At 43.7% G+C, this 17,399-nt stretch overlaps 1 protein-coding gene across 1 annotated transcript in view; it reads left to right on the forward strand.

Annotated features, from left to right (window-relative positions):
- The window catches only part of kcnt2b (potassium sodium-activated channel subfamily T member 2b), a 40,454-nt gene extending 23,558 nt beyond the window's left edge, over positions 1–16,896 (forward strand). The window contains exons 11-30 of the mRNA XM_061699824.1: positions 2,413–2,577; positions 4,227–4,363; positions 4,698–4,761; positions 5,568–5,676; positions 8,049–8,157; positions 8,536–8,592; positions 9,218–9,370; positions 9,443–9,696; positions 10,446–10,770; positions 10,839–10,944; positions 11,014–11,186; positions 11,602–11,673; positions 12,226–12,360; positions 12,441–12,552; positions 12,786–12,887; positions 12,977–13,060; positions 13,139–13,267; positions 14,137–14,482; positions 14,639–14,723; positions 15,694–16,896. Coding sequence (XP_061555808.1) covers positions 2,413–2,577; positions 4,227–4,363; positions 4,698–4,761; positions 5,568–5,676; positions 8,049–8,157; positions 8,536–8,592; positions 9,218–9,370; positions 9,443–9,696; positions 10,446–10,770; positions 10,839–10,944; positions 11,014–11,186; positions 11,602–11,673; positions 12,226–12,360; positions 12,441–12,552; positions 12,786–12,887; positions 12,977–13,060; positions 13,139–13,267; positions 14,137–14,482; positions 14,639–14,723; positions 15,694–15,811 — 2,835 coding nt within the window. The 3' untranslated portion in view covers positions 15,812–16,896. The remainder of the gene's footprint in view (positions 1–2,412; positions 2,578–4,226; positions 4,364–4,697; positions 4,762–5,567; positions 5,677–8,048; positions 8,158–8,535; positions 8,593–9,217; positions 9,371–9,442; positions 9,697–10,445; positions 10,771–10,838; positions 10,945–11,013; positions 11,187–11,601; positions 11,674–12,225; positions 12,361–12,440; positions 12,553–12,785; positions 12,888–12,976; positions 13,061–13,138; positions 13,268–14,136; positions 14,483–14,638; positions 14,724–15,693) is intronic.
- The last annotated feature ends 503 nt before the right edge of the window (positions 16,897–17,399 follow it).

Consider the following 17,399-nt stretch of genomic DNA (forward strand, 5'->3'; position numbering starts at 1 on the left):
CAAAATGTCTTGGGCAACTACACTATTAGGCTAACGAAATATAACTGGGACTCACGTAATGTTTTTACAGCAGTTAGGGCAGAGGTTGCTAGCCGAGCTGTGAAATAAGATTTTCCCAGGGTATGAAAACTTGGATTTGACAATTTAAAACAAATATATATATATATTTTTTTTAAATGTACAATAGAAATACTTTTCTTTTGGTTTTTGTATGTCATCTTTTCTTTTTCTCTTTCTTAAATTCTGGATAAATTATTAATATGTTGGGTTAGCATCAGAGTTGGAGCATGTTATTCTATATATTTATTACATACATAATAAAAATAGATAATTATATTATTTTGTAAAATCAATTATTTCAGATTTTTACACTTTTCGTTTATTTCATTTCTTTTTTATTCAAATTTAATCCAACAAAAAAAGTCAATGACAATGCATTTTGTACATAATGGCTCTTAATTCGCAACTGCCTCACAGTTCTGAGGACCGGGGTTCAAATCCCGGCCCCGCCTCTGTGGACTTTGCATGTTCTCCCCGTGCCTGTGTGGGCTTTCTCCGGGCACTCCGGTTTCCTCCCACATCCCAAAAACATGCGTGGTAGGTTAATTGAAGACTCTAAATTGCCCATAGGTGTGAAGGTGAGTGCGAATGGTTGTTTGTTCATATGTGTCCTGCGATTGGCTGGCAACCGGTTCAGGGTGTACCCCGCCTCCTGCCCGATGAGAGCTGGGTTTGGCTCCAGCACTCCCGTGACCCATCGGACCAATGGTCTTAGTTGTCCCTGCTCATCAGGTGTGACTCCTCAGTATCCACAAAATGGACAATGACAAATGAACAAGATAATTGAAATAAAACCGCACCAGGAAATGACAACGTGTGAATCACCAACATGGATGCCACGTCATGTCCTTCTCCACATATTCTGTCTCCCCATGCTCTTCCATAAATACCCTTGACATTTAGATTTGGGCCTCGCTTGGCCCTAACCCCCCCCCCAGCCCCGTGCATGTCCTGTCATGACCTCCACAGGGACGCATCAGACCACATCAGGTTGCACCTATTTTTTTTATTTTTTCTGCACCTCCTACTTTTTCCTGCACTAAAACACGCACGTTCTCAAACCTTCACCAATACATTGTTCTGCCATTGAAAATACCGAAAGCTAAATCGATGTAAATATCACATCGTTCGTTGTTTTTTTTTCTTCTTCACCCGGAGACAAATAACAAAGATGCTATTGCACGAAGCCGTCTGTTGTCATGGATTCACTTTGATGGATCCCAGCTTTTCCAACGCCGCCTCAGCACAAAATCAATGATGTTTATCTGCACGACCACCCACTGTAAAGCGGCATCCAAACTCTTCTGTCCGGAAAAACTCTTTCGGCTATTTATCGCAACTTTAGTACAATTGCCGTTTGTTTTTTAAAAAAACAAGTCACAACCACCTAATGACTGAAAATCCATTTTAGAGATAAATCTGTGAGTGGATGATTTGTTGAAAAGAAGAGGAAAGTGTATGAAAGGTGACTAATGAGGATGTGTCATGGAAGCCTGAAGTCACATTTCGTTGGAGTACTAGCATAAGGGACATATCTTGACGGTTACTTTATTTTTAATAAACGAATGTCAAATTGCGAATAATATGACATCAGCAGTGCCGTTGCGAAATACAGCATTTTGATCAAAGCATGTTACCAGTCGTCTTTTAAGTTTGGAACATTTTTGCCTTAACATTTTGTAACAAAACTGTTTTTGGGTCATAAGGGCAACATATTGAAAAGTAATCACAGCCATGTTTGTGGATTGTGTCATGGCAGGACCTGTTGCATGACTTTTATTGTGTTTTTTTTTTTTTCAAAATCTTTCAAGTTGATTTTGCATTTTTAGAGGACCTTGTTTGTGAGTATATTGAGGCATGATTTGGCCTAAAAGTAATGACTTGGAAGTTATGGAAAACTGTCAAAATCTATGGCTTGTGTGTTGTTAGAATGTCCTCACGTTTTGTGGAGTATGTCCGCCATATTTATGGAGTGTGTTGTGGCACAAATTGTATCCATTTTTCATTAGTCAAGAAAATATTATACCCTAAACTGAGTCCATTTTAAGTTTGCGGCAAACTTGTTTTGCTTTGGGTGTGGCAAGATTATTATTTTCATGATGTCATGAAAATAATACAGCCAAACTTTAGTCACAAAAGAGCGTTTTTTGACAACACTGTTGAAAAATCCAACATTCTCAGAGCAGCATATCTGCCATATTTAAGGCGCCTTCTGCTGCAAAATAGCTCACTTATTTCATGCAGTTAATTTGCACCTCGAAGTTCCGTTTTGCCAGATCAACCGGATGCACTCGACAGCACATGACCTGTGTTTCATTTGCCCGCTTAAATCTAATGTCATCCCGAATACAGTTTGAGCAGCTGGCCTTCCTGTGGATGGAGCGTCAGAAGTCCGGCGGTAACTACAGCCGCTACCGGGCGCAGACGGAGAAGCACGTGGTGCTGTGCGTCAGCTGCCTCAAGATCGACCTCCTCATGGATTTCCTCAACGAGTTCTTCGCTCACCCTCGACTGCAGGTCCGCCGCCAATTGCGCCGCGCGGCACAATGGGCTCCTAATCCTCTCCGGCTGAGGTCAACGCGCAGGATAAATGCAGCAGTTGGCGGGATCACGCCGCTGCTGCCTTGCTCAAGCGGGAGCAGGCGTGTGTGTTTGCTCGACGTGTGCGTTTGTTAACTTGTTGACAGCAGAGGTCGATGTTATTGGGTGCCAGATTTTGGTCAGAATGAAATTTAACAAAATACACCCCCCTCCAAAATAAATGCTCTTTGCTTCCCCCCCAGTCAAATAGTCGACGAATGTACAGTGCTGCCTTGAGATAAGCTTTTGATTCAAGATACAAGTGGTCGTTCCCACGATTTATTTCTTTGAGTTGAGAATAAACAAATTTGAGATGCCAGCGCTTGTACGGTGGCAGTGAACTCAACTCACCTCATTTCACAAGAAGCAGCACTTTGGTAAATAGTGAACAATTCTTCAAAAAAAGAGGCTTCAAGCTTTTTGTTACTCCCAGTTGCGGTTTACTGTCAAACCAAACATTAAACAAAGAGAATTACATGTGTATTAAAAACTTTTTCTTGAATGTCCACTTGCTTCATGGTAACACATTAATGGCAAACGCCAGAGACAGGCTAACAAATCGCATCTATATGGCGGTGTTACAAACCGTTAAGCAGCAGACGTTTGACCACAAAGGGTGCAGCAACACATGGAGACAGACAACATGACAATACTCAGTCACAGATATATATTATTTAGCCTCTGTAAAAAAAATATATAATAATAATAATATTTCAGCAGCGTATTACGTCACTTACAGTAGTTGTGAAACGTATGTTTTGTGTCTGTATGACTGTTATACTCCCCCCCAGGTGGCCACGTCACGCACACCAGAAGTAGCCGCAATTAATTAATCAGAGTGCTATTTTCCTTGTTAAAAACACATTAGTAAAATACTTTTTGGGGTAGGCTGAGACAGATTATTGGAATTTCCATTCATTTCAATGGGGAACGATTATTTGACATAAGTGTTTTGAGTTGCAAGCATGGTCACTGAATCAATTAAACATGTGTCTCAAGGCACCACTGTAATTTGTAATATACAGCAATAGATCGTTCTAATCGGCCCCTCCTTCACTTCTGTTGAGAATTTTCTGATTAGATTTTATATTAAATTCCCTTTTGACATAATAGTCCCACTCAAACAGAAGGTAACATGGATCTTTTTCTTTCACTCTAATCATCAAATAAAATTAATAAATGAGATTGCCATCTACATAAATCATAAGTTGTTTTGACGGACACTATTAGCTGAAAACACTCTAGGTTCTTCCAAAGAAAATTGTATTTTTTTTTTTTTTTTACATTCTCTTTAATTGAATAAAATTCAACACTAAGTAAAAATGTCCTTTTGATTTAATATTCCCACCAAATTAGCTTTCGCTATAATTTAAAACGGTAAAAATGAATATAAATTTCGGGATGCAAACATTTACTGAGAATACATGTTGAATCTTGGTTCTTAAGATCTTATGTAACAGTATGTATTCGGATCGAATTTTGTAATTTACATGTCAAGGTTTTTTTTGCATGAAGTGTATTGACAATTTGAAATGACACCCTATTTGGTCAGGGAAGAGGAATATCACGTGTGCGTGTGTGTACAGGATTACTACGTGGTGATCCTGTGCCCGGCAGAAATGGACGTCCAGGTTAGAAGAGTACTTCATGTTCCTCTGTGGGCCCAGAGAGTCATCTACCTGCAAGGGTCTGCTCTCAAAGACCAGGACCTGATGAGGGCCAAGTGAGTCCCTGCTACAACATTTAAAAAAAAAAAAAAAAAAAAAAGGAAATACACGTCACAAATCTTATCTCGTTTGTACAGCCACTTTTTAACATTTTTCATCGTCACGTGATGATAATGACAGCGGGCAGTTGAATGAAAGCTGCTTATTGTTAATAATACACCGGCTTCACCTCGGGCTGGCTTTTTGTTTCCTCGCCTCCCATCCATCTCATCCATCAAAGACACACTGTTTCTTATCTGCTTTTGTCAAGTCGCGGAGTAAAATAACACCCCCCCCCCCTCCTCTTGTGCCTTCTCTTCTCTCCCTCTCGCTCTTACTAACCGCCTACAGGATGGATGACGCAGAGGCCTGCTTCATCCTCAGTAACCGGTTTGAAGTGGACCGTATCGCTGCTGTAGGTTAAACTTTCCATTTTGCTTTTTAAAAATGCCCAAAGTCTTGAAATTGAGTATGTTAGCCAGTACAACAGCTATGAAAATTGTTATTAACAATGAATGAGATCCCCCCGATTCACACAGGAAAAATATATGCCTGTGAGTATGGTAAGAATAGCTGTCTACATGTGTTACTCCACCGTTTGTGTTCAAATATCTGTTGCTCCAAAGGGTTGTACTACGGCGACACCAATGCTATTGGCCCGTCTATGGCATTTTGGTAGACCTAAGCTAAATCGACTACAAACGCAACGTGTCATTCTGTTTGTTTTATATTTAGTTTGACAGTAAACTGCTTGTTGTGAAGTGAGTTGAATTGAGTTGACTGCCACCATACAAAAGTCAAAGCGAAAAATTGTCCCAACAGCAACTCAAATGCAGAAAACCTCATTAGGCGAGTCACCCGTGTCTCGCAGCTCCCCTGTATAAGGGTGTTAAGTTTTAACAACTGACGCACACTTCTTCCACCCTGCTGTCAGTGTCAAACAAGGATTATATACGTCACACCAGAGTTTTGTGTAAAACGCAAAGGCGGATACATTTCAGATCTCCGTGTGACGGCACGACACAAGGTCATCCCGGGGCTGCTGGAACCCCAAAAGTGCTGTGTGCACCGTACGATTGTTCCGCGCAGTCGGTGGTTGATGAGGATTATTACGGCAGGTCTGCAATCTGATGCGGCTAATGAAAGAGCTGTGGCTTCATTTCAGTCTTGTGTCACTCTCGCTCCATCAATTTCACTGTCGCCCGTCTCCAATTTGGCCAGGATCATCAGACCATCCTGCGGGCCTGGGCGGTGAAAGACTTTGCTCCCAACTGCCCGTTGTACGTGCAGATCCTCAAACCGGAGAACAAGTTCCACGTCAAGTTTGCAGGTGGGTATAAAAGAGGGAGGTGGTATATCTGCCAATCTGAAGTTTAGATACACTCATCTTTCTTGGCCGTGAAAGCTAAAATACACTTGGTTCTGACCTTGAAGAACATCAGTTAAAAATGGAAAACATGGACAAAGATTCTGCCTACTCAAGGCAGAGCTGAACTGCAAACACACCAGGAAGGTATCGAAGAGGTGAAGAGATGCAAAAAGAATATTGGATCTCAGAAATACAGCTATAATAGAAAATGTTATTTCCCCATCCGTGTGTCTGTCCTTTCCAATTGACCAGGCTTCCACTTCAGTCAAACCCACAAGATGTTTGTGTGTTTATAACAGACAAGAGTGCTCTGAGCCAAAACGATGGGCCCCATGCGGCATCATGCTTGTAGTTTTCACTCAGAGTTCCAAAGAAAAGCCCTCATTCTTTTGCCAACAATGGGCAACACACACGTTCGCAGCTCATCAACTTTGTTGTTGTGGCCGTTGTACTTCAGTAGGGTGTGCAGGGTCCTTTTTGTTACCAATTGTGGTTCCTTTTAGTAGAATTTAAAAGAAACAGACAGAAAAGCCAAAATCCTGCATCAGACACATTTGTTGAGGCTCAACGGTTGATCCATCCAGTGCTTTGTCACAGATTACACAGCGCAGCCCTATATGATGCCTGGCCAGTCAACAATGAACACAACACAATTAAGAATTACGCAGCGAGGGCAGTCAGTGCACGCAAGGTCGGCGCATTGATCGGCTTACTACAGCCATTAATCGCTCTGTTGCTTTTGCCTCTCCTGAGGAAGGATGTGTGGTCACAGGTAGAGGCAAACTGCCTTTTGTGTTTGTCCACTCGGCTCTCAATCGCGGTCGTACCTCCCCGTCCACTGAAGTGAATGAAAGGCGGATCAGTAATAATGTGCAATTGTGCACTGACCCTGTCACAGCTAAAAGCATGTAGCTAGTGGATTAACAGTTTTACCAGTTTGTGTCTCTTCCACGATACCCAACAAAAAATTGCAATGTATACAGATACCATATGTTCCAAAGATGTAAAAGTCAAGTTCCAAAAAGATGACCTTTAAGGCTTCTAATTCATTGACAAGCAAATACAAGGATACAAGCTTAACATAGAGCTATAGTAAGGCTTGATTTCCATCCCTCAAGATATAATCTACACAAATGTATTCCATCCATCCATCCATCCATTTTCTGAACCGCTTCTCCTCACTAGGGTCGCGGGCGTGCTGGAGCCTATCCCAGCTGTCATCGGGCAGGAGGCGGGGTACACCCTGAACTGGTTGCCAGCCAATCGCAGGGCACAAATGTATTCCACAGGGCTTTTAATTGGACTCAAATGTAACTTTTCTAACTCTTCCAGTGTGAAAAGTATGTCCCGATCTGTCAAGGGTGTACCCCTAAAAGGGACAAAGATCTACTTTTGCGTGTGTTTGTTTAGGAGCGCAACAAAGGACATGTCTAAAACAGTCTGAATTGGGAACATTTTGTCTTTTGTAATGTTTCTTTTGATCGGCACACAATGCAACTTCTGGTAATTGCTGTTGAAATGCCAGAGACTTATTTCTATCTGCTACTTAAACTTGCTTGAGAGATTTGTGCGTTTTGGACTAACGATAGGACCAACAAATTTGAGCTACGGAATGTGAATTAACGATTGAATTGGCTTGTGAGAACTCATGATGGATCCACCAGGTTTGGTTCGAACAAAGATGGGTGATGAGTGCGTACTTGTTAGTCTGATGACGTTTAAGGGTACACGATGACTCTGAATGAACACTGCAAGGACATCTGGGAGAACCTGCTGCTGACTGTAGGGATTAAATTAATCTCTTTGGGCCTGGGCCCACCTTCCCCTCGGAAGCAGGAGTGGTGCTGTTCAGGCGAGGTCAAATCAAGGTTATTGAGTTCCTTCGCTCGGTGTTTGAGAATGTGGGCCTCAAGAACCGCACCGCATTAAATCTCTGAAAAAAAAGATAATCTATCTTGGCCCTGTTTGGTCCAGACTGAAATACCTCAACAGCCACTGGTTGGACTGCTACGTGTTGCCAGAGGATAAAGAGCTTTTATTCTGAAGATTCCCTGACATTTTCTGCAGAGCAAGCAGACTTTGACATTTACAGCTCAGAGAGGAAATATCTCAGCGATCACTTAATGGATTTTGATGCAATTTAATGCCTTCAGTGCAGCTTAGCACTGAAGGATATTTGTGGTTCGACATAGAGGAACATCGTGAAAGGGTGCAGTGTGTCATGTGTCATTCACACACACACACACACACACACAAATGCACTGACAAAGATTGGCAGCTCACACTCGCCTGACATCCGCAAACTGCTTTCCCGTTGTACTTTATGTCCGCAGATCATGTTGTGTGCGAAGAAGAGTTTAAGTACGCCATGCTGGCTTTGAACTGCGTGTGCCCTGGTACCTCGACACTCATTACTCTGTTGATCCACTCCTCCAGAGGACAGTAAGTTCACTCTCGCTGATTCTTTTCTCTTCAACACTCAGCCATTCTTACAAATATATACTGGGTACACCTGATCCAATATAAAGACACTAGATAACAAATAATGCTCACTTTTTATTGATACGGTCAGTGTTTATTCGTGAGGTTGTAGTTTGCAGTCGCGTGGAACTGCACTGCAACCTACTGAGAGCTACTGTTGCTCAATAGCAAAATATTAGAAACGGCTCTCAATAGGATACACTGCAGCACTACACAACTGAAAACACCAAAATGACAATTATTGTACAGGAACTCATGAGATTGTGTAAGCGAACCTGTGTTGAGAAGATCAGCTCAATTCCCCTTTCATTTTAGATGAACGTTTTCGTGTTTTTTCAGAACTGCACCCCAGGAGGCCTTTAAGCAACATGGAGGAGCATTTCAAGCCCTCAACAGGTAAGAGTGTTCCTAAATACACATCCCTAATATATATGTTTTACAACTCTGATTTAACATTATGTACCTCCCTCGAAGGATTTTCTCCTCAGACTGTGCAGCGGTACCTAATGTTGTGGCCAATGAGTGTATGCATACATCTGATTCCTTGCCTTGTTGCCTTGTGACTTTTTGGCTGAGGCAATGATGCACGGCCAGGCTGTAATGAATTCAGTTAATCAAACTTTCGTCAACGGCAAGGTCGCTTTAACACTTGTTTATATAAGGCATTTTTTTTGTCACAGGCCACCCACATTCACACTGCCCCCACAGCCTTGCTTCCTGTTATCGCCTCAGTGGCCTCCACATCTAAAGCCGTATACCCTGAGAACACGGCTGTCCACTTAACTTGTTCGATGTGTACGTGGGCTCCATTGTTCCAACAGGCTGCCCCATTCTTGTCGGTGTACTGATTGAAGTATTGATCAAGCCCCTCTGACAGAGATGTAAGACATTCATTCTCCAGCCCTGAGTGGAAAGTTCCCCTGATACCACCGCTGTCGTCATGCTGGAAGCTTTGTGTTAGGCTCTTAAAAAGGTCAAGCTCAGCCCGCACGGGCAATCATTCCCCTTCTTCGTCTCATAGGGAAGGCGGCGCCTGCGCTGCCGACCAGTGGCACCGAACTTACCGCCGCTGCTCAGCCAATGAGGTGCACCACATCCGTCTGGAGGAGAGCAAATTCTTCGGGGAATACCAGGGCAAGAGTTTCACCTTTGCATCCTTTCATGCTCACAAGAAGTAAGTGAAGAAAACTGTAAAAATCCCACAAAATGTGTGTAGGGCAGCGCTGAATCGTCTCCGTGGCAACAGGTACGGAGTGTGTTTGATCGGAGTACGCCGGCTGGACACCACCAACATCCTGCTGAACCCCGGCCCCTGTCATATCATGGGAGCCTCTGACATTTGCTTTTACATCAACATCTCCAAAGAGGAAAACTCAGCGTTTGTCCGCGGCCAGAGGGATCCATCGTGGGGCAGCGCGGGGAGCAACGCCAGAGGAGTTCACCAGAGCATTTATCACGGACTCACCCGCCTGCCAGTCCACAGCATTATCGCCAGCATGGGTCAGTCAGCCAGGCTTGGCATACATTTACTCACTTGACTTCCATTTGTAGTTTCAGCTGACTATTAGTCCATCACAACAGGAAGTCATCCATGTTAGTATCTAAGTCACAAAGTACCTTTGATTATAAAAGCATAAAGAGGAAGAACATATGCAGTTGGTCCCCAGCTTTCACTCTGTGAAATATAAAATATCATATAGAAAGTGTCAGTAACACCAAGCGTGGTGCTAGTGCCTTCTACGTTGACTTTTCGAGGTCCTCCTCGCACTCAAAGATTGGATTCCGATAGCAGCACCTGATCCTGTCAAATCTGAACTGTGAACGAATTTTGGAGTATTTCCGGGGAAACGTTTGTCCATTCATCCATTCAACATCATGGATGTTGGACAAGAGCACCCCCACTCTAGTTCTTCCCAATGGTGTTCAGGACAGGCTTGTCTACTTCTTTTAAGCCAAAGTCTTTATCCAAATTCTTAGTTTTTGTACAAAATTGTCCAAACATAATCTTGAGAAGACAGCTGAACTTTTGTGCGCCCAAGTAACAGATACTGGCACATGAGTTGATTTGTAGCACCTGTGGCGGAGGGCGCCACCTTTAAGTAAGCGCCAACCCACAGTAAGTTTCAGATACTGGAAGCAATGAGACGCTGTAAACCGATCGTACCAAAGGTTTGAGGTTTAACAAATACGGTTGAAATGTTCGGTTCACTGAACCCTGATAAATTACTGTGACTTGCTGCCTTTTTCAGGCACAGTAGCGATCGACCTTCAGGACTCCAGCGACAGCAGCCCAGAAGGTCAGGTCCCAGGGAGCGCCGGGCCCAGCAGCGGAAGAGGAAGTAGAAGCAGCTCCAGGACGGAGATGAGCGGGTCCAACACTTTGGCCTTGCCTGCCCTGAGTGACGCCGTCGAGGAGAGGCGGCACAGCATCGCGCCCGTCCTGGAGTTGGTGGACGGCGTAAGCAACCCGACTTTTGACCTGCTGGGAGACCAGTCGGAGGACGAGGCAGGGGAGGAGAGCAAGGACGACGCCGACAAAGATGAGAGCGCCCACTGGTGGGGTCGGCACTGCGAGTGAGTACTTGAACGATGAGGTTTGAGATAATTGGTTGATCGAGGGTAACTGTGAGCCTGTGCGCCAGGTGGGTCAAGGGCTACCCGCTCAACTCCCCATACATTGGCAGCTCTCCAGCTCTTTGCCACCTTCTACAAGAAAAGATGCCTTTTTGCTGCCTGCGCATGGACAAGGTAGGCGCTTTAACCAGATCGCCATCGATTGTACATTGACTGACTGGCTGCTTCCTCCTTGTCCAACAGGCTTGTCACCATATCCCTTTTGAAGACGCCCGCTCCTATGGCTTCAAAAACAAACTGATCATTGTGTCAGCAGAGAGTGCGGGGAACGGCCTGTACAATTTCATCGTACCTCTTCGGGCCTACTACCGGCCCAGAAAGGAGCTGAACCCCATCGTGCTCCTTCTGGAGAGCATGTGAGAGGATCCTCCTCCTTTTGGCTATTTGGTGTGGCTATTTTTGTCAGCAAAAAGGATCTGTAATGCTCCTCACAAAGGCTACTGTGAGCATAACCACCGTACTATAAATCTTAGTTGCGCAGGGTGGTAAAAACGCGGTCCTCTTCTCCAGTGGGGAAGAATAAGTGAGCTATTTTTGGCCACAGTAAACATGATTTGTGAAATGCTGAATGCTTTCAGGCCACTGTGCCCCACGATGCCGCGTCGCATTTTCTAGCTTGTACAAAAAATAGCAAGACAAAAATGCAATCAAATGCTCAGTCACTCCAGAGTAGTGACGTGCTTCCTATAATTATTTGAATTGGGAAGGGGTATGTGTTTATCGTGACATCACTAAAGTAAAACTGACACGTTTGTGTTTTGATTGATTCAGACCTGAGGCAGACTTCCTGGAGGCTATCTGCTGGTTCCCCATGGTTTTCTACACAGTTGGCTCCATGGACAAGTAAGGCACAGCAAAAGGTCTCTCATCAGAGTTCATGAGTCATAGCAGAAAGGCTTGGATCATCGAAATGGCATCCATAACGTCCATCCTATGTGACAAAGTCAAAGCTTTGTGTCAGAAGTTAGCACCTTTGTGGCAGAAAGTGGAACCTTTGGCACATATGAGACAACGCTGACCTTTAGTAACAGAGATGCCTCAAAGGTGACACAGTTACTGGCACCTTAGTGGCACCCATGTAAAAGTGGAACCTTTGTGTTAGATAGTGGCACTGATGGCAGATATACGAGGCCCTCCGAGTCAAATGCTGGTACCGATAAAACTGATAATGGCACCTATTTACAGCAACAGTGTGCACTTATGGTTGAGATCGTGGTTGTGGCAGGTCATGGATCAGTGGAAAGACCAGACACATCCTGCCAGTGCCACAAGATGTTCTGAACGTGTTTAAACGTTTATATAATCACCCCTTCAGTTTACCTTGCTTTTAGCTGCATTTCATGGCAGATTTTGTAGTTTGTAGTTTTATGTATCGTTATTTGCTCTCCCAAAAAGTTTAGACAGCTTGTTGCGCTGTGGAGTGACCTTTGCCGACACCATGGTGGTGGTTGATAAGGAGAGCTCCATGATTGCGGAGGAGGACTACATGGCTGACGCAAAGACCATTGTCAATGTCCAGACCCTCTTCAGGTCTGCATCAACCATCTGCATGCCCGTTCGAAAGTCTACGATGTTTCTGACTGTTGTCATCTTTGTTTGCGTGCGTCCAGACTGTTCCCAGCTCTGAGTATTATCACTGAACTCACACACCCGGCCAACATGCGCTTCATGCAGTTTAAAGTCAAAGACCACTACTCCCAAGCTCTGTCAAAGCTGGAAAAGGTAAATGTGACTTCAACTAATGTTATGTAGTGTAATAAACCTAATGTAGAAGTCTGCACGTACACATTTCTAGGCAAAGGCACAAATGTGGGTATTTAGTTAAGCAGATTCAAATGCAACAAAATTGCTCACGCCTATGTATATTTCCTGTCATCAAGATCTAGTTTAAGCAGAAAACATGTTTGCGTGTGTTTGTGTGTGTGTGTGTGTGTGCGTGCGCACATTACCTACAGAAGGAAAGGGAGAGAGGATCCAACCTGGTGTTTATGTTCCGTCTGCCCTTTGCAGCAGGCAAAGTGTTCAGTGTCAGCATGCTAGACACGCTCCTCTACCAGGTAAAAAGAAAACACAAATTTTCACTTACTCATTTAGCAAAAAAAAAAAAAAATAAAATAAATATTTAACATTTCTTCACTGTGGACAGTCGTTCGTCAAGGATTACATGATCTCCATCACCAGGCTGCTACTGGGCCTCGACTCCATGCCCGGTTCAGGATTCCTCTGCGCTGTAAGAGCACATCTTGAACACAGACCGGTTGTACTGTCAAGTGGATCAGAAGACAAGTGAGTGCGTTTTGTCTTTTAGATGAAAATCACAGAAGACGACTTGTGGATACGGACGTTCGGCAGGCTCTACCAGAAGCTGTGCTCCTCCACAGGAGATATTCCAATTGGCATCTACAGAACAGAAGCCCACAAGCTTCCTGTGTCAGAGGTCAGCTGCTATATTGTGGTGCAGTTGTGAACAATGTAGCATCTTTGTTATTGTGGTTGTTTTACATCGAAGAAACTCAACTGCTTCTGTGAGGTTTATGTTTCATGCATAATTTTCGTCCCAACGTGACGATAACTGTGAGACAAAATTACAGAACGGGTTGCTCACGGACACATTTTTAGAAACAGGCAGGTAATAAAATAGTTACTTGGTTGTTTTATTTCACACTTAATTGATGGGAAGATACTCCAGAGACCCAACTATTTCTAGACAAGTAATAAAAGTCATTTCCCCATAATATATCCCCTTTAATTGCTGTGGGTTGTAAGTTGTCAAATTTTTTTACTCACTCTCACATTTTCAGGGGAACACTGTGTTCATTTATTATCATTGTCAAATTAGCCATTTTGTTCTGAAACTTGTTGCATCGCAACAAGTTCCAGTTCTACTTACTGGCTCTGTGGAAGAATCACAGCAAAGCTAAAGAATAGCAAAATTCTCCTGGTTTTTGTGTGACAGGGAATTATATACCTATACTACTTGTTTGCAGTCTTACATCCAGCCAATCATTTTCTATAACATTTCTCCTCATTAGGGATGCAGGTGAGCTAGCGCTTATCCCAGCTGACTTTAACAAGCAACCGTTCACATTCAAATTGACAAGTATGGACTATTTTTATAGTCATGAAGTCTTCAATGAACATGACATGCCTGTTTTGGGAATGTGGGAGGAAGCCACAGGAGCCTCGCTGGAAAAACACCATGAAAAGCGCAGGCCATCACCAGTTGCATCAGGAATGAAACGGGAGGAAAACAAAAGGTGTACCGAATATTCTAAGAGTGAAAATTAGTCTGTGGTTCCGTATCAGTCGCAGGTATCCATCACAGTGGAAGACTACGAGGACACCAGAGAACCCAGGGAGCCCCTGCTGTCCCGAAGCGGCGCTCACCGCAACTCTACCTCCTCAGAGCCCGTCTCGGCCTCGTCTCACTCCTCGGACCACCCGCTGCTCCGCAGGAAGAGCATGCAGTGGGCGCGGCGGCTGAGCAGAAAGGGGGGCCGGAGCTCAGGCGGGGCCAAGGGTGGCGCCGGCAGCGCGGCCGAGAGGATCAGCCAGCAGAGACTGACCCTGTTCAAACGCTCGGAAAGGCAGGAACTCAATGCGCTTGTGAAGACCAGGATGAAGCATTTGGGTCTCTCTCCGACTGGCTTCAGTAAGTCTGCTGCACTTTAGGAATCAGTGCTTGTAAATTCTTTCTATCTCCATTTGTCCTCCTGTTACTCAGCCTTTAGTCGGTGTGCAAGTGGATTTCCCACTGCCGGTGTCCACTTCATATCCCACTCCACCTGGCTCTTTCTTCCCATTTCAGATGGCATGACAGACCAAGGCAACAGACTGTGTTACATCCTCATCAACCTCTCTCCAGACACCAGACTGGAGCTGCACGATGTTGTGTGAGTAAACGAATGACAGAAGAGACAGTGGTGAATCTGCATTGGGTACATGGCATTGGGAGTAACCCACCAAGTAGAGCGTTTTTTTTTAAATTTCCTGCTAAAAAAAAAAAAAAAAGGTGGAGAACCTTTTTCCCAACAATTTAAGTTTTTATAAAGTCCTCTGAGGGCCATACTAAATTTTTTTTTTTTTTTTTTTTTTTTTTTTTTTAAGTTTCCCCATCATCCATCCATTTTCTATAGCACTTGTCCTCATTAGAGTCCCCAATGAGTTGGAGTCTAGTGGACTGGTTACTATCAAAAATATGTTTATTGTTGTTTTATGAGTATTTCTCGATTAAACGTTTGAGGCTTTTTGTTTTTAGAATTGCAAGGCAATGTGCATTAAGGCAATAAATGTTTTGTTTTTTTAACTCTTGGTAGCTACACTACAGTGTGTGTATGTGGCACATGGATACATCACCAAACACAAATATCCCCCTACGCCACCGCGTCGACACCGTCACCGAGCAACCAGTGGGGAAATGGATGTTTCTGCATGCAAGTGCCGCTGCATGATAATGTTTTAGACAGTGTAGTCCAGCAGCTATATTCCTGAAAGTGGCTCTGGATCTTCACCAAGCCTATCTTATAATATCATGGCCAGTGTGGTGCCAGTTATTTTGCAATTAATAGAAGTGCAGATACATTTGTAGAAATGGGCAGATAACAAAAGGTTTACTTGGTTGTTTCAATTTCAAACTGGATTGGTGGGCAGGCACTAAAGAGATTGAACTATTTCTATACAAACAAACAAACAAACAAAAAGGAATTTTTTCAGTGTGTCACTTTAGGGCAAAATTGTTTTCATTAACCAAGGCAACAGCTGCCTCTACTGTCTCGAGTGTTAATAAACAGTTGTGGCTACATGGCATCAGTCAGGCAATATCCTGTTTGTCTGAATGATGCCATGTCTGTTTCCCATCCATAGGTACCTCATCAGACCAGATCCCCTCTCACTGGTACCCAATCAAGGGAGCGGCAGGAAGTGCAGCGCCGGACTCGCAGAGAGCCACAGGTTCGATACCCAGGACAGCACCCATCTGTGAGACATGAAGGGACTTAAAAAAATTTAAAATAAATAAAAAAAATAAATAAATAAACCAGTGAAACACTGAAAAACTCTTGAGAGAAGCGGAGAAGGAAGCCTGAGCCTTGCAGCCAGATGGCCGTCAACTCTTCCGGAGTTCAGCCATGGTGGATGTGCGTGGACCTCGTCTTTGAACGCTGGGGACGTTTCAGTCGAGCACCTTCTTCATTTTTAAAGCAGAGTGTTCGGGACACAGAAGTGCATTTAACAAGAAAAGAAAACTATGTATTTATATTTATGTATGTGTATGTTTTGAACTGCAGCATACACCACTTCGTTGACAAAAGTATTGGGACACCATAGCCGTTGTAGGATCACAGCCAAGCATGGCTTTGTGGGTCTTGCTGGATCACGCACTGCCTGAGAATTATGATTGATTGATGACGACTATTCCAGGGTTTACTGCGCCCAGTCAGCTAAGACACGTTCCAGCTCACATGTGCGCCTAATCAGGACAAGCATGATAGAAAATGGATGCAAGGATGACTTGACATTAATAGGGAACTAAGATGTGTCTCAATACTTAAGTCCTTCGAGTATAGACGTTTTCATCATGTTTGTAAACCCTTGTCACCACGGTACTTTCGGGTGGCAGAAAGTGATTGAATGACTCGCGTCAGTTTTTGCCACCCAGAAGCACGAGTGGCATCATGGTGAAAAGGTCTGTGCAGCATGTGCCTGTAGGAGTGAAAAGCAAGACACTGCCAATTTACCCCAGAACCAGCTGCCAAATGGAAGTGAAGGGACGTCTTTTTGTCGGTGTTTTTGTCACATTAAGTGTTGTCCGGTTTTATTAGCAGTGTACGCACCTTGTGAGTTTACCCCCTTTTTCATGTTTTTTTTCTCAATCGTGAAGCAAATGTGGGACCTTGAAACGCTCACATTTGGTTTCACTCAGCTGTTGATGCCGTTTGTCCATGAAGGTTCTGTTGGCTTTATAAGATGCATCCGAAACGCTGAATGTGTCATTTCCCAACTCAAAATGAATGCTGCGGCTATGTGGTTGCTGTAGTTTCGGTGCCATTCTAAAAAAAGAACATGTACATACTAAAGTCAGTCAACTTGTCTTTATTTTGTTTCTGTGGATTCCATCTCCGTCAGGTCGTCTGTCTGAGCTTTAATCATTGCTTTTGACCAATCACACCCCAAATTTAAATCCTTGACGGGTAATTTAACAGATGAAACTTTAATCTCATTGCTGAGAAATTTACGTTACTGTATAAGTGAACATCTTTTTTACCCTTTCAGGCCCCTTAATTTTTCTTCCAAGCTCGCAATGTCAAGGAATTTGGGGGGGAAATAAAACATTTTTAAAATCCTTAAACTGATAAATTATATAATAAATTTAAATAAAGTAGTCAAGGTCTGGCCTTATTAAAGACTGGGGGGGGGGGGGGGGACTATTACCCCATATTTGCTTGGCGTTATGTTCACTGGCATCTGACGTCACGCATTTGTTGTACCCCAAAGGCGGACATGTCGCGAGAAAATCGTAAACTTTAATATTTAAGTAATAAAGTCATGTACTTACCCACATTTTTCTAAGC

The sequence above is a fragment of the Phycodurus eques genome, chromosome 16 (genome assembly GCF_024500275.1).
Source record: "Phycodurus eques isolate BA_2022a chromosome 16, UOR_Pequ_1.1, whole genome shotgun sequence".
Taxonomy (NCBI): Eukaryota; Metazoa; Chordata; class Actinopteri; order Syngnathiformes; family Syngnathidae; genus Phycodurus; species Phycodurus eques.